This window comes from Pongo abelii, chromosome 18, assembly GCF_028885655.2.
Source record: "Pongo abelii isolate AG06213 chromosome 18, NHGRI_mPonAbe1-v2.0_pri, whole genome shotgun sequence".
NCBI lineage: Eukaryota > Metazoa > Chordata > Mammalia > Primates > Hominidae > Pongo > Pongo abelii.
The window spans coordinates 87,272,057-87,286,995 of NC_072003.2; the positions used below are offsets into that span (position 1 = coordinate 87,272,057).

The 14,939-nt window shown below is 59.9% G+C and overlaps 1 protein-coding gene across 1 annotated transcript in view; it reads right to left on the reverse strand.

Annotated features, from left to right (window-relative positions):
* Window positions 1-362: 362 nt before the first annotated feature.
* SLC7A5 (solute carrier family 7 member 5) overlaps window positions 363-14,939 on the reverse strand; it is a 39,252-nt gene continuing 24,675 nt past the window's right edge. The window contains exons 3-10 of the mRNA XM_002826735.4: window positions 11,753-11,858; window positions 11,167-11,211; window positions 10,441-10,564; window positions 9,208-9,311; window positions 8,339-8,435; window positions 6,975-7,124; window positions 4,761-4,938; window positions 363-3,358 (exon numbers count right to left, since the gene is read on the reverse strand). Coding sequence (XP_002826781.1) covers window positions 3,303-3,358; window positions 4,761-4,938; window positions 6,975-7,124; window positions 8,339-8,435; window positions 9,208-9,311; window positions 10,441-10,564; window positions 11,167-11,211; window positions 11,753-11,858 — 860 coding nt within the window. The 3' untranslated portion in view covers window positions 363-3,302. The remainder of the gene's footprint in view (window positions 3,359-4,760; window positions 4,939-6,974; window positions 7,125-8,338; window positions 8,436-9,207; window positions 9,312-10,440; window positions 10,565-11,166; window positions 11,212-11,752; window positions 11,859-14,939) is intronic.

Here is a 14,939-nt window from a genome sequence, read left to right on the forward strand (position 1 = left end):
CCGCATCCTCTCAGCGGGTGACCCCCAAACCCTTCCCAACTTCACCCCTGCAGCTCCCTGGGACTGGAACCTTCCCCCTCCTCCCGGGTGGTCTCCACCTGAATATCCCTGCGCAGGCTGCCTGCCCCCCACTCCCGAGGCAGATCCGAGATCTTGGCTCAGCCCTCCACCCTCGAGGGGTGCGTGCTCACATGTGTGCTACCCGCCCATGGCTTACCCCCACCCAGCGGCCTCAGTGGGCTGTCGGTGAATGAATGAATGAAGGTGTCAAGATGGAAAGGAACGGGGTGGCCAAGAGGGGGCCAGGAACGTTCCTACACACAGAACCTGGCGCAGAAGAAAAGAACACAGAACATCAGCGGTAGGATGATTGAGTGTTTCTTTAAAAATAAAAACCCCACAAAAAAGCCAGAACACCCTACCCAACCCAGCCCAGTGTAACAGGTTAGCCATTAACACAGAATAAAAAAGGTCCCAGCCACACACGTCATTACTCGGCAGAGGGTGTCCGGCCTGGTCGGCCGACGTCACAGTGGATGGCCCTGCGTGGCCGGGACACAGACGGGGAGCAGGCGTGGCACCTGCGCCACGCAGAGCAGCAAGGCTGAGCATGACCACTGGAAATAAATAAACATGGTGCCGACAGCATCTTTAAATTAGTAAGACGTTAGCACAAAACAAAAAAGCACAATGACTGAAAATGCACTTGCTTGTTTTGGTGGGGTGTGCTTGAAAACACCTGAAGCCCACAAGTGGAAACCGTTGGGGAGGTTTGTCAGTGGAGTGTGTAGAAAAAGGGCCGGAAAAGCCAAGTCTTCTGAGACAGTCCCCTGCAGTGGCCCTGGTCCCCTGTGGAATTCCAGCACAGCAGGAGGGGGAGGGGGAAGCAGGCCTCAAAGTCAGCACTGCGGGACACGGCCCCTACCTTCTGAAGTGGGGTCCCCATGCTGGAGTGGGGCACACAGCACCAAGGATCACAGACTGGACCCCCCACCAACCTTCTGCGGAAGAGCTCCCACCCCAGCTCAGATGCCCAGAAGAGACCTGCGCAGTGTGAAGACGGACCCCAGCGGCCCCAGCCATTTCACTCAGCAGCTACTTTCCACAACAGACGCTGGCAGCCCCCATGCTCGCCCCAGCCGCAGCAGCCAACAGGCAAGCACGTGTCATCGAGAGGCCACTGGCTCCCTGTATCCTTGAGGCATGTCCACCTCCCAGAGCAGGAGGTTGGAACAGAACAGCATCCCGAGGACCCCTAGCCGAGGCAGGAAGGGAAGAGGCTGATGTCGTGCGTGGGCCCTGCCGGCTCCAGTGGGAAGCAGTGGTGTGTGCCTCCAGGGAGCACCTCTCCCGGACCCGGGGCCGTGGCTGCCTGCAATGTCCACTGCCTCCTGGATTCGCACAGCAACGCGCCAGGCAGGTGGGGCACCAGCTACTGTCCTTATTTGCAGCCAAGAGAACAGGCCCAGAGGGAAGAGGTCTTGCCCAACACAGTTGGTCCACCTGCCTGCTGGTGGTCCTCGGCCTCCAGACTGTGGGCTGTCCCTTGGAAAAGCGGAATTCGGCCCCAGGAAGGATGCAGGTCCTATGAGCAGACGCTGTGAAGTCTGTCCATGTGCAGTGGGAAGCAACGGGGCAGGGGTGAATAAAGGTCTTCATTCCTCAAGCAAGAGAGACGGAGATCTGGTCCTGGGTCCCCAAACTGTTCATCAGGTTTCTCCAGGCTCATTGGATGGTGAGGGGGTCCCGGTGCCCAGGCAGGGGCGGCAGGCTCCACTGGGCACTTGCTCAGAGCTTGCGGCTTGAGCAGCCGCTGGTCAGTGAAGCCGTGTCCAGCTCCGGTGGCTCCCAGCTTGGGACACTCTGGGCTGTGCCACAGGCCAGCTCCTCCAGCCACAGCTGAGCACTGGAGTGATGCTGGACCACTTGGCTCCACCTCTGGCTGGGGAGAAGAGAAGCCCAGGGCCTGAGAAGGCAGAGCACGCCCAGAGCTCAGGAGGGGCCCGGCGGGATCTTCTTGTTCTGGGGGTCCCTGGCTGCTGCCATGGAGGCAGCGACAGCTCAGGAAAGTGGGCCGCACTGGCCAGGCCTCGGCTGCCTCCCACAGGGAAAAAAATTCACGGGAACAACAGAAACAGCGGGTGCGCCAGTTCCCTCTCTCCAGGAGGGTGGGGACTGGGTGAGAGCCCAGGGGCCTCCAAACGCAGGCGGCAGAGATGTGAGCAGTGCTTGGCTCTGTCTCCTAGACAACAGGCATCAGGACCAGGACAGGACATGAGGGTGACAGGGAGAGTGGGAAGGTGCCTAGGCCGGGAGTGGGAACCCAGCACTGGCCAGAAGGGGCTGCTAGGCGGTACAGAGGCCAATGCATTGGAGGCTGAGGGTGGCTGCGACCTCTGGGGCAGGGGACACTGCTGTGTGGAGCCCAGGGTGGGAGCCCACTTAGGTGCCTGGCCGCGGTGTGTCTGCCTTTCTTGTCTGTTTCTAGAAGACTGAAAGGCAGGGCTTTGTCTGCATGAACTAGAACTCAGCCTCCAAAACTGGACGCAGAAATAGCCAAGAGGCCGCACTGCCCAGAGGCCAGGCCTGGTGAGCTAGGGGAGATGCCGGCACCCCCCTCCCCACCCTGGGGCTGTTCCCTGGCTCAGGATGGTGTCTGGGGGCTAGGATGATGGTCAGGAGTCCAACGGGGCCTCAAGCACCTCCTGGGAGGAGCTCTGGAATCACCCACCTTGCCCAGATCCCCCACCCCCATCCCAGTGCCACCCTACAGCTGAGTTTCCACTCTGCAAACCCTAAGGCAGAGACATAAGCCTGCAGGGTTGGTTTTCATGAATGTCGCAAGCCCATGTGTCTGGGCAGCTGTCCGGCTTTCAGTGCAAGTCTGTGGTAGCAATGAGGTTCCAAGTCTCAGTAGCTCTGTTCGCCCAGGGTCTGGTCCCTTGGGGCAGGAGAAAGGAAGGCTCCTGCCCTCCCCCAGCTCCTTAAAAAATCATCTTAGTGGTGTCAAGTTGACCCAAAATTTAAGTTAAAAAATATATATATATAAGTAAACAAAGGAGGGAAGGGAAAAAGGGCCCAACGAGACCAAAAGCACACCTGGGTCCCTGGCCCTCAGTTGAGGGATGAGATTCGTACCAGAGTTTTCACAACAGCCTCCGCTGCCCGACCTGGGAGGGACGGCGAGGGACTGGGATGCGCAGCTGAGCTGTGGGTTGCGGGGAACCGGAGTGGGTTCGAGGAGGTGAACTACTTTAGCTGGCCTCTGCGCGTGCTCCTCCGGCAGCCACTCGGCCTCCTGGCTATGTCTCCTGGGGGACCACCTGCATGAGCTTCTGACACAGGACGGTCGTGGAGACTGTCAGGAGAGAAGACAGCTGTGTTAGCCTGGGGGCTGGGCAGGCACCAGTGGGACATGGGGGCGTGAGCTGGGGCTCCCCCAGCCCTGCTGTCACCAAACCCAGCGCTGCGCAGCGCTGGGATTTTAAGGAACCCTCCCTTGTGTACTTGCGCATGTGGGTGCCGGGTGCCCAAGGCGCTGTCTTCTGCTGAAATGCAGAAGTGCCACATCCCACTCGGCCCACCCCTCGCCTGCTTCAGAACCCTGGGGAGGTGGAGTGCGGCCCCTGGAGCACATGAACCAGGCCCTGGTGTCTCGGCAAAGTGCAATGGGGGGAATGACAGGCCCTCCTGCAGGTCCACACCCGGCCACCACCTGGACACCTACCCGGACTGTTCACAGCAGCCAGGCTGTCCTGCAGGCAGGGCCGGAGGGGACAATCTGCTAACAGGTCCTTGGAAGACCTGTCGCGCCTGGGACTGTCTACAGAGACATCGCTCTAGGGAGGCGGACTGCTTTCAGGATAGAGACGGGGGTTTGCTTTAAGCTCTTGGTGTCCTGAGTGACAGTTAATGCAGATCCCATTGCAAAGCTTGAGGCAAATGTTCTACCATGGCCCTGGCAGTGATCAGAGTGTGGGGTTGGGGTGGGGGGTCTCCCTGCCTGTGTTGCTGCCATCCCGGGAATTCTCAAAGCTACCCAGTGACATGGGGATCAGCATCCAGGCCCGCAAGCACCCCGGCCTTCTTCTACGAGCCTGGCCACATTTGCAGGCGCTGAGGACGGGGTCCTGAGCTTGGTGGCAAAACACCCCTGGGGCTGCCGCTGCACCGAGGGCCGGGCGGCGGGTTTCTCCTAATGCCTTTTTTTTTTTTTTGAGACAGAGTCTCGCTCTGTCGCCCAGGCTGGAGTGCAATGGTGCAATCTTGGCTCACTGCAACCTCCGTCTCCCGGATTCAAGTGATTCTCCTGCCTCAGCCTCCCAAGTAGCTGGGATTACAGGCGTGAGCCACCATGCCCAGCTAATTTTTATATTTTTAGTAGAGACAGAGTTTCACCATGTTGGCCAGGCTGGTCTTGAACTCCTGACCTCAAGTGATCCGCCTGCCTCTGCCTCTTTCTGCCTTTCTGGGTAAGTCTGCTGTGTCTGCTGGTGGCAGCCAGCAGGATTTTGTTACTTGGCAGCAGTAGCCTGGTTTTCTGAAATCCCTTCATCCTGAGAGATTAGCTGGTGCTGCGCTGAGCGTCTTATCCCTGAACCATGTGGGCTGCGTGTCACTGGTGGACACCGCAGTGACCTGAACCCTCCTGCCACCCAACACACTTGGCCCCGTGTGGGTGGAGACGGCTGACGCCTCTCAACTCCCTCCGCTGCCCAGGGCAGAGGGTACCATGGGCTGTGGGCCAGTGAGATACTCACAGATGCCCTGGAGGAGCCACTTGGGCTTGTTTTTCCACCAGACCCCGAAGAAGTAGACGGGCAGCCCGCTGAGGATGATGGTGAAGCCGATGCCACACTCCACGGGTGTCTTCCAGAAGGAGACAGCGATCAGGAAGAGGCAGGCCAGGATGAAGAACACGGGCAGGGCCAGGTTCACCTGGGGCAGAGGACAGGGCCTGGGTGAGCCCTCTCCTGTCCAGCCTCCCTCCCCCATGCCCTGAGGTTCCTCAGCCCTCCTGGGCCCTCCACACACACAGCTGCTGACTTCCAGGTCACCAGGATGTGATCTGCACCCCATCTGCCTCACACACCGGGCTGTCATGCCCTCGACTCTGCATACAGTGCTGGGCATGTTGCCAGGGGCTCAGGCGGCTTATGATGAGGGATGGAAGGAGCCAGCTTCATCTCCCAAGGCCTCCCACGGGCAGGGAAGGTCACAGCTCCATTCCCACATCACAGGCCTGGAAACCCTGAGCCGCCAGGACGCGCAGGGGCCTGATGCTTCCAGGAAACAGTGGCCACCCACTAATAAGCCAGGAGACCACATTCTTGGAGACGCCACTGTGGACAGCGCTGAGCAAAAGCCCATCCCTGAAGCTGCAGCCTCAACTGTCACCTTCAGCAGATGAGCTCCACCCGGCACAGAAGCCAGGCAGGGCTGCGAGGAGCCTGCAGGCCCAGCCCGTGACCCGCGGCTCGGCATGGCTGGGGGATTGACTCAGCTGTCCTGAATCCATACTTGTACAGGGCACCCTGGGAGATGCAGGGCTGATCACGGGTCCCAACCCATCAGTGCAGGCTGCATGACTGCCCTGTCCCCAGGGAACAGACGCCAACCCGTGCCCAGGCTCACAACAGTGGGTAGAGCCTACCCCATGCCCAGGTCCCCGGGGGGCTGAGCCCCTGCTGTGCCCAGTGACTGCCCTGTGCCCTAGGCACTGCCCTAGGCTGGCACAGCAGGCACAAGCTGGTGCCCATGTAGGGCGGCTCCTCCTCACCCTCTGCAGCCTTCTCTTGGGGCCGCATCTGGGTTCTTGTGCTGACTGTATTTTAAAGCCCCTGTTTTTTTGTTTGTTTGTTTGAGACGGAGTCTTGCTCTGTCGCCCAGGATGGAGTGCAGAGGCGCGATCTCGGCCTCCCAGGTTCATGCCATTCTCCTGCCTCCACCTCCCAAGTAGCTGCGACTACAGGCACCTGCCACCACGCCCAGCTAATTTTTTTGTATTTTTAGTAGAGACGGGGTTTCACCGTGTTAGCCAGGATGGTCTCTATCTCCTGACCTTGTGATCTGCCCACCTCGGCCTCCCAAAGTGCTAGGATTACAGGCGTGAGCCACTGCACCCGGCCTAAAGCCCCTGTTAAACAGCGTTCACAGACACCCCCGGGGCCCCCAGGCTTCGGGAACACAGAGGGAGAAATGGTCCGGGCAGGGAAGCTGGGCTACTGTGACAGCCATATGCCAGCTGAGTGACAAAAGCTGCTGGCCAGCAGCCACCAAGGGCTCTGGCCTCTTGTTCTGTGTCAGGGCCAGGGCGGTGGGACTTGCTGGGCCCCAGGCAAGAGCATGGCCTCTGCTGGACAGCCCTGTTTTTGAAGAAAGCGGCCCACTGGTAACAGCTGCCCCTCTGAGTGAGACGCTGGGGACAGGGAGAGTCCAGGAGAGTCCAGCTGGGCCCTGGTGCTCCTCGGGCGGGTTCCCTGCATTCCTCCTGCCAGCACAGCCCTGACGGCCCTTTGAATGCTGCGCCAGGCCCGGCTCTGCCCTGCCCCTGCCCGGGCTCACCACCGCCCACCTACGACTGCAATGTCCTTATCTGCTTCCCTCCATCCAGGGGAGCACAAGCTCTGTGCAATCTGCTGTCCTTTGAGGAACCCCAGCTCCTGCAGTCACACTTGGCACCCTCGTAGCTGGTGGTCAAGTCGTCACTGGAATTAGTTGACCCCCGTGTCTGCTGTAAAAGCATGGGCACACACGGCCTCGCACCCCTCCCACCGGGACCCCCTGTGGCATGAGCCCTGGTTTGCCGAGGGGAGACACAGGCTTTATGTGGACGTGGCCCGGCCCAGGTGCATGCAGGCAGGGGCAGGTCCAGAGGCTGAGCTGGGATGCTGGCTCCCGACTCAGGGTCCTTAGGACCCACGGACCCTGCCTCTGTGAAGGGTGCCTGGGTGAGCAGGAGGCCCCGGGCTCACCTTAATGGGCCGCTCAAGCTCAGGCTTTCTGTAGCGCAGCCAGATCATGCCGATGATGGCCAGGGCCACGCAGAGCCAGTTGAAGAAGCTGAAGAAGTTGATGACGGAGAATATGTCCTTGGAGAAGGCGTAGAGCAGCGTCATCACACACTGGAAGAGAGAGGCAGCTGGCTGAGCCCTGGGGCCCACGACCAGGGCTGTGGCGGGCCGTGGTGGCCACCGGGGACTGTCCAGCCTGGCTGGGCCCAGAAGAGCACCAGGGAATTTTGTTTTAAAGGAGAAACCTCATCTGAGCAACATGCAAGGTCTTGAAGGAGGAAAGGAGAGAAGTAGAGAAAGAGGGAGGAGAGGAGGAGGGAAGAGGAGGGGAGGAGGGAAGAGGAGGGGAGGAGAGGAGGGAAGGAGGGAGGAGAGGAGGAAATGGAGACTACATTTGGGTTAAGGACAGGTGAAGAGCACAGTGTACATACGCAGCTGGGCTCCGCTGGACTACGGCTCTGTGTGTGAGGGCCACAACCTGATCTAACCCAGTGGTCACCAAGAAAACAGTTTCTGTAAGCCCCAGCACAGCCATGCTCCCGAGGACTGTGCAGCTGCCAAAGAGTCCAGGACTCGCTGCCCTTCCTGACTTGCTTCTAACTCAGGGAAGGAGTAGTAAGCAAGGGCCAGGACCTCTGAGGCCAGCCCACAGCTGCCAGACCCCAGCTTCCTCTGCTGTATCTCACTGGCTTTGGGGGAAGCAGCCTGTGGGGGGAGCCCAGTGTGCTGAGGGGCGGGGCCTGCAGCCCACAGCCCTGGAGGAAGTCACAGTGGGAGTGGCCTCTCCAGCCCTGGTCACACCCTCGGATGAGAACACAGCTCCAGGCACCAGCTCCCTGAATTCCTGACTCACAGAAACTGTGGGATAATAAGTGCTTTTCCTTTTAGACCACTACATTTTGGAGTGATGTGTGACACAGCCAGAGGGAACAAAGGCAGTCACACAGGCTGGCACGGAAAGATGCAGAAGTGGAAGGAAACTGTGTGTGATGCACCCCGCTGAGAAACGAACAGAGTGGGCGCCCGTGGGGGTGGAGGTGCAGTGAGCCAGGCGGCCGGCAGAGCAGCACCCTGGGTGGAGCTTCTGCCTCCCGCATTTCCGATGGTCTGAATTGTTTGTGGCAGCCACCATATATTGTTTTTGGAATAAAATCTAAAGCCCCTCCAGCACTCTCTGGCATTCAGTGGAGCTCGGCAGGAGGCCACATTTGAGCTGCCACCCAGTCCACACCCCAGACAGAGCTGCAAGCTGTGGCAGCCTCCCTCTGGGGAGCCCCCAGACAACCCCCAGGGATGTAGGGCACGGGGCCGTGCAGCAGGCTTACCGTGAACACGAGGGACGGCACGGGGGTGAGGAGCTGTGGGTGGATCATGGAGAGAATGGAGGGCAGGTGGCCTTCCCGGGACCCCACGAAGAAGAGTCTGTGGACAGACAAGAGTGGCAGAGTCAGCCACCACCCCACAACTCAGCACACGGACAGGGGACACGCAGGCTGGGGAGTGGCAGGGCCTGTGCCTGACTTGTCTGGACCTCTCTGGCCAGAGTGGGAACCAGGCCCCTCCAGCTGCTGGCTGTGGGTCTCTCAGTGCCCCCAACCAACCCGGCAAGGACAGCAACTTGGGAGCCACTGCTCACTCCAGCCCAGGGGGGTCAAGTGGCGGCCACGGGGCATCTAGGACACCATAGCTGTGTCACCTCCAGGCAGGAGTGGGGAGGCGAGGGCCAAAGTTCATGCTTCCTTTATTTCTGTATTATTTGAGCTTGCTGCTGCCTTTTTATTTATTTTTTTTTGAGATGGTCTCACTTTGTCACCCAGGCTGGAGCGCAGTGGCACCATCTCGGCTCACTGTAGTCTCAACCTTCTGGTCTCAAGCAATCCTTCCACCTCAGCCCCCCAAGTAGCTGGGACTACAGGCACGTGCCACCACACCTGGCTAATTTTTGTATATTTTTGTAGAAACGGGGTTTTGCCATATTGCTCAGGCTGGTCTTGAACTCCTGAGCTCAAGCGATCTGCTCACCTCGGCCTCCTAAAGGGCTGGGATTACAGGTATGAGCCACCATGCCTGGCCTATTTGAGCAATTATGCATCCCCAGTATCACAGAGACAAACCTTTTACAGACATGGAACATGTTGAACCTGGCCCTGAGGCCTGGGCCTCCCTCACCTGTGGTGGGTCGGGCTGTGCTCACCTGGAGGATGTGAACAGGGACCCATTGACGGAGCCGAAGCAGGACAGGCCCACGAAGACGGGGATGATCCAGGACATGACGCCCAGGTGATAGTTCCCAAAGTCCTAGGCAGGCACAACCAGTGAGCTGGGCCCCACCGGGCCGGCCCTCGCCCTCCCTGTGCTCACCAGGAGCCCTCTGCACAGGGCTGGCCCTCGCCCTCTGTGCTCACAAGAGCCCTCTGCAGAGGACCTCTTGGGCTGGATTCTGGCCTCTGGGGGGAGTTCCCAGGACAGAGCTTTCCAGCGACCCCTGCCCAGCCTGCCTGTGGAGGAGCCCTCGCTGGTCCTGATTTGCCCCCTCCTCTGGGACTCCCTGGAGCAAGCTACGGCCTGCAGGTGGGGATCTTGCCTTCCCCATCTGGGGTCCTCCACAGGCTCAGCACGGTGCCCTGCCGGCAGTGGGCTGGGAGTCAGAGCTTGTTCAGTAGGAAGCTGGCCAGAGCACCCACTCCCTGTTCCCCTGGCCCTGGGAGGGCAGTGGGAGGAGCCTCAGCAGCTACGAGGCCAGCCTGGCTGAGCTGCCTGGTGACACCGCCCGGGCCTGGCCTCCCGCCTGCCAAGCCAGCAGCAGCCATGCCTTCTAACGAATCCCAGTCTGTGGCAGACTCCAATCTTTCTGTACTCAGATTTAAAATGACCTCTGCCCTGGACTCCCTAGGCATTCTGGCTTACAGCTGGTTCTGGGTGTGGCCTGGCATCAGATTTTAAACCCTTCTCCCCTGTGACTCCCCCAGCAGCTGAGGTCGAGGACGATCCCCAGACACTTCCTCTGTAGTTGTTGTGAGGGGAGACCACCACTCCACCCCTCCGGGTAGGGGAGGCTTAGAGACGCGGGGCCCCTCTGGGTAGGGGAGGCTTAGAGACGCGGGGCCCCCTCTGGGTAGGGGAGGCTTAGAGACGCAGGGCCCCCTCTGGGTAGGGGAGGCTTAGAGACGCGGGGCCCCCTCTGGGTAGGGGAGGCTTAGAGACGCGGGGCCCCCTCTGGGTAGGGGAGGCTTAGAGACGCGGGGCCCCCTCTGGGTAGGGGAGGCTTAGAGACGCGGGGCCCCCTCTGGGTAGGGGAGGCTTAGAGACGCGGGGCCCCCTCTGGGTAGGGGAGGCTTAGAGAGACGGGGCACCACTCCAGTCTGGAGGGGACGGGCTGGCCACAGCCTCTCAGGCCCCTGGTGGAAGCTGGCGGGTAGCGGCTCACCACGGCCACGGCCTCGGACGACAGCATCTGCTCGGTGGACAGTGTGGTGAAATAGGCCAGGTTGGTCAGCACGTACACCAGCGTCACAATGGGCAGGGAGATGATGATGGCCAGGGGCAGGTTTCTGGAAAGAAAAGGGACGACATGTCACCCAACGCAGCCTGGGCTGAAGGCCAAACCCTGTGCCCAGGAGCCAGGTGGGCTCCTCACAAGCAGTAGCTCCAGCCTCTGTGCCGGGCTTCTCAGGGAAGGTGGGAAGCAGCAAGAGAGCACAGGCTGGAGGCAGGAGGCTGTGCCTGGAGTGGGACACTGCGCAGGCCTGGCTGGTGCCTTGGCCACGGCCTCAGCTTCCCCACCTGAGAAATGGGGATTCTTCTGGGTGACCTCAAGGGCTCGGGAGAGCTAAGTCAGGCCGCCTGGTCTGAATCCTAAGGCTCTGCCCATGAGCTGCACAGCCGGGGACCAGAGCCAAGAGCCCAAGCAGCTCCTCTGTACCGTCCTGCCCTGAGTGGGGGCCTCACTTGCCACCTGTTCTCTGGAGAAACCGTGCTCAAGGACACACGGCCAGAAGCCACCCGCCCTACATCTGCTGGCCCCAGAGGCCCCAGTCACGGCCCTACTGTGAGCAGGCCTGAGCCGACCAACAGGCTTCGAGTGGAATGTGGCTGCTTCCTGCTTCACATTAAAATAAGGAAAAAAGACGGCTCCATCCATTCTTGCACGTACCTGTAGGGGTTGATCATTTCCTCTGTGACGAAATTCAAGTAATTCCTAAAATTTAGAGAACAGCGTTCAATTATATGATTCTCATCAGGGAAAATAAATCACCGGGGAGAGAGCATCCCAGGGCAGCTGGTGAGCCCGCCCCCCGGCGGTCTGCTCGCTGGGCTGGAAAGCAGACCCGGAGTGGGAGCTCAGCCTCCTGTCTGTTCCGGGGGTCCCTGCTACCCCTTCCAGACCCTCCCACACATTCCCTGCCTGCTCGCCCTACTGGGGTGATTCTCAGGTCCCTGTGAGGCCCGCCTGAGCGCAGGAGTCAGGCTGGGGCCTGGAGGAGAGGGGCCGCAGGGCTCAGCTGCCTCCACCTGCCACCTTCGCCAAGACCGAGACGTGGAGCTAGAGCCAGAGTAGGGCTGCAGCAGGCGGCCTCCCCACACTTCGTCGGGATGTAGGTGAATCTGGAGGATCACCTGCTACTCCATACTGTCCACTCCCTTTAACTGCCCCTTGATGGCTGGGAGATTTGGGATTCCTGGACACATCAGGGACTGTATGTCCCCAGACCAAGGGACCCAGACATTCCAGAACCTACCATCCTCCATAGGCAAAGAGGCCGCTGTATAATGCCAGCACAATGTTCCCCACATCCAGTTTGGTGCCTTCAAATGAGAACTTGGGATCTAGATTGGACACATCACCTGGCAGGGGCCAAAGAAAGGAATGCTGGCTTAGAGAACGTTGAACAGAGGTCATGCTACCAGTTCTAGAATGTTCCTGGAGCAAAATACATAGCAAACAAAAATGCTGGGGTGAAGGCTTTTCACTGTGACAAATGGTATGTACCTGCTGAGGCACATGGAGGGTGCGGGGTTCCAACCACAACCAGAGGGATGTGGCCCCGCTGGAGGCCCTGTGCCCACCTGAGAGGGGACAGGCAGCTCTGACCACTGCCCAGGAGGGCTCCTCAGACGCTTGTCTACAGGAGGTCAGGATGGAGGGGTCAACCAGCCCCAGTTGCCTTCAAGAAGGTTCCCTGAGACCTCATGACATGAGTGTCAAGGCAGTACAAAGCCAGGAAACCTCGGTTTGCATCCTGGCTACAGCAATAAGGAAGGGCCCAGAGCCACTAGGGCCCTGCTTCTTGGGGTACGAGGAGCTCGGAACAGACCGCCCTCCCTCCAGGGCTGGCAGGACAGGCCTGGGCAAGAACATAGGTTTGTCCTGGACCGTGCTGAGCATGTGGCCAGCTGCAGCTGGGGCAGGGGCAGGGGCAGGGCTGCCGGGGCCGAGAACGAGCCCTGTGCTGTGTGCAGAGCTCTCTCCTTTGTCCTCTGAGGACACGCGTCACTGGACTTCGTGACTGCTCCACCCTATTCCAGAAGGACCTCATTTCAAAACTTGAACCTCAGTCACATCTGCGAAGACCCTTTTTCCAAATAAGGCCACCAGCATTCACGGGTTCCTCAGGAGGACATGTCTTTTGGGGGAAGGGGTGTCTCCGGAAGGTCACCTGGCTGCTAGGACAGCACTGGCCCTTTCTGTGGCTGTTACCTCCTCTGTGAAATGGGCCTGGTGTGTTCGAGCCCGGAATACATTGCCCAGACACCAGTCTCACAGATCACTGCGCTTCAGGAAGGAGAACTTGGAAATAAGACCAAAGACACCACCGGAACAAAGGAGCCGGGTCCCCTCCTGCCTACCTGCCAGGCGCATACACAGCTGGAGGCACAAGCGGAAATCTTGGTCAGGCTGTGGACTGTTAGTTCATTTGAGAACCGTGTGTGACAGTATCCTTCCTGCTGGAAAGTCACCAGCCCGTCTCACAGGGCCAGGCAGGGACAGGCCCCGGGGCTGCTGTGTCCCACCATGTGGCCTTGGACCACAGGTCACCATGGGGGCCCAAGAAGGGGAACCACCTTGGTGGTCCAGGGAATACCGCAGAGTGATGAGGTGAGCAAATTTCAAAGGGGACCCGTGACGGGAGGTTCCCATAAGACCTTGGCAATTACCCCAAACAAAGTGCGCACTTCAAAGGTGGCACCAGATTTCCTACGGCAGAGCCCACAGTGGGGTCCCTTCCTGATGGGTGGACCCAGTTCCTGTTTTGCACCTGCTTTCCCGTGGTGTGCTGGATGCCTGCAGCTCTGCCCCCAGGTCTGTCTGTCCCAGATGCCAGGTGCGCCGGGGCCTTTGATCTTCAGCCTACACTGGGGATGCTGGTGGGTTCCCTGAGGGCTGCCCGCCACCCTGCCCTGCTGAGGCCTTGATCTCCTGAGAAGAAGGAGCTCGAGGGCCCACTGCCTGTGTGTGATGTATCCTGGTCACCGGGTGGTCAGCAGGCAGGGCTTGACCCTGCAGACCTGGAGCGGGGGCAGCTCAGAGCAGCTCAGGACAGGGCACTTTGCACAGCACCTCAGCCAAGACGCCCACAGCCCCTCTGGCCTCTCTCCCATCTGCTCTCTGATGGAATGTTCTGGAATGTGCAGACCCTTCACATCTGCAGAGCCTTACTGTGTCCTGCCCACTTACTTCTGCTGGGGGGAGCATCTGTCCACTCACGGTGGGAGGGGGTGAAGGTGAGCCCTGGAGGCCGGAAACACGTGCCCCATTCACTGTGACCACTCCCGGTCTCAGCCGGAGCTGATGGACAGGAGGCCTCAGTCCACGGTCCCCGCCAGACACATCAATCCTCATAGCCGACCTCCAACCTCATGACAGGAAAGGCGGCTCATCCTACACAGAGGGCGGCTGCTTTTGCTAAGGACAATATACCGAGGCTTGACATGGTATGAGGTCTTCAGGCAGGAGCCAGACATTGGTAGCCCTAAGGCCTGGGTAACTTTTTTTTTTTTTTTTTTTTTTGAGACAGAGTTCCACCACGCCTGGCTAATTTTTGTATTTTTAGTAGAGATGGGGTTTCACCATGTTGGCCAGGCTGGTCCAGCTCTGCTTAAGGGTGGCCTGGAGGGCTGCAGGAGGGACCTGCTTGCAGCCCAGGGCAGCTGGACACAGGGAGGCCGCCACACTCATCCAGCGACTCCACGCTACACAGGGGAGAGATGCACCAGAGGTGGGAGTTAGACAAACACAGGAGTCAAACCCTGGGGGCAGCACCCTCGCACCTCTCAGCATGACCAGGGGGCATTCTGCACGCCGGGAGACCTGGGCTGTCACGATGGCGGGGTGGGGCGCCACTGGCATGGAGCAGGAGGTCGGGGATGCTGCTGGATGTCCTGCAATGCACAGGACACCCCCCCACAACAGAGAGCCCACGGTGGCAGAGGCGCCAGGCTGAGACCCTGTGCGAGAAGACCATGACAAGGCATCAGCCATGAGCCAACACCCCTGCCGGGAGGACAGGACCAGCTCCTCTCAGCTTTCCCTCCCATGGACCCTAGACTTGGGCTTGGTCCTGGCTTCGACATGAAGCCCCAGGCACTGGGCAGGACTGGAAGGAATGGCTGAGCAGCCCACTCATCCAGCAACCACCCAGCCTCCACACCGGGCAGTCTGCTATCCAGTCAGCCTCCACCCACAAGGAGGGGACAGCGTGACAGGGGAGGGAAGAAGAGAATCACCGTGGACAGACGGTGACATTTGCCAGAGCCCACAGAGACGCGAGAACAGACCCAGCGCAGAGCCTGAGTGGGGCCCTCCAGCCCCTTCCTTGTGCCTAAGAGGCATCTTCCTCAGGGGCTGGTGGGGCTGCCGTGAAAGCAAACGCACAGCCAAACCCCGGGTTGGGGGAAGGCAAACTGCAAAGGCCGCGGCGACCCCGG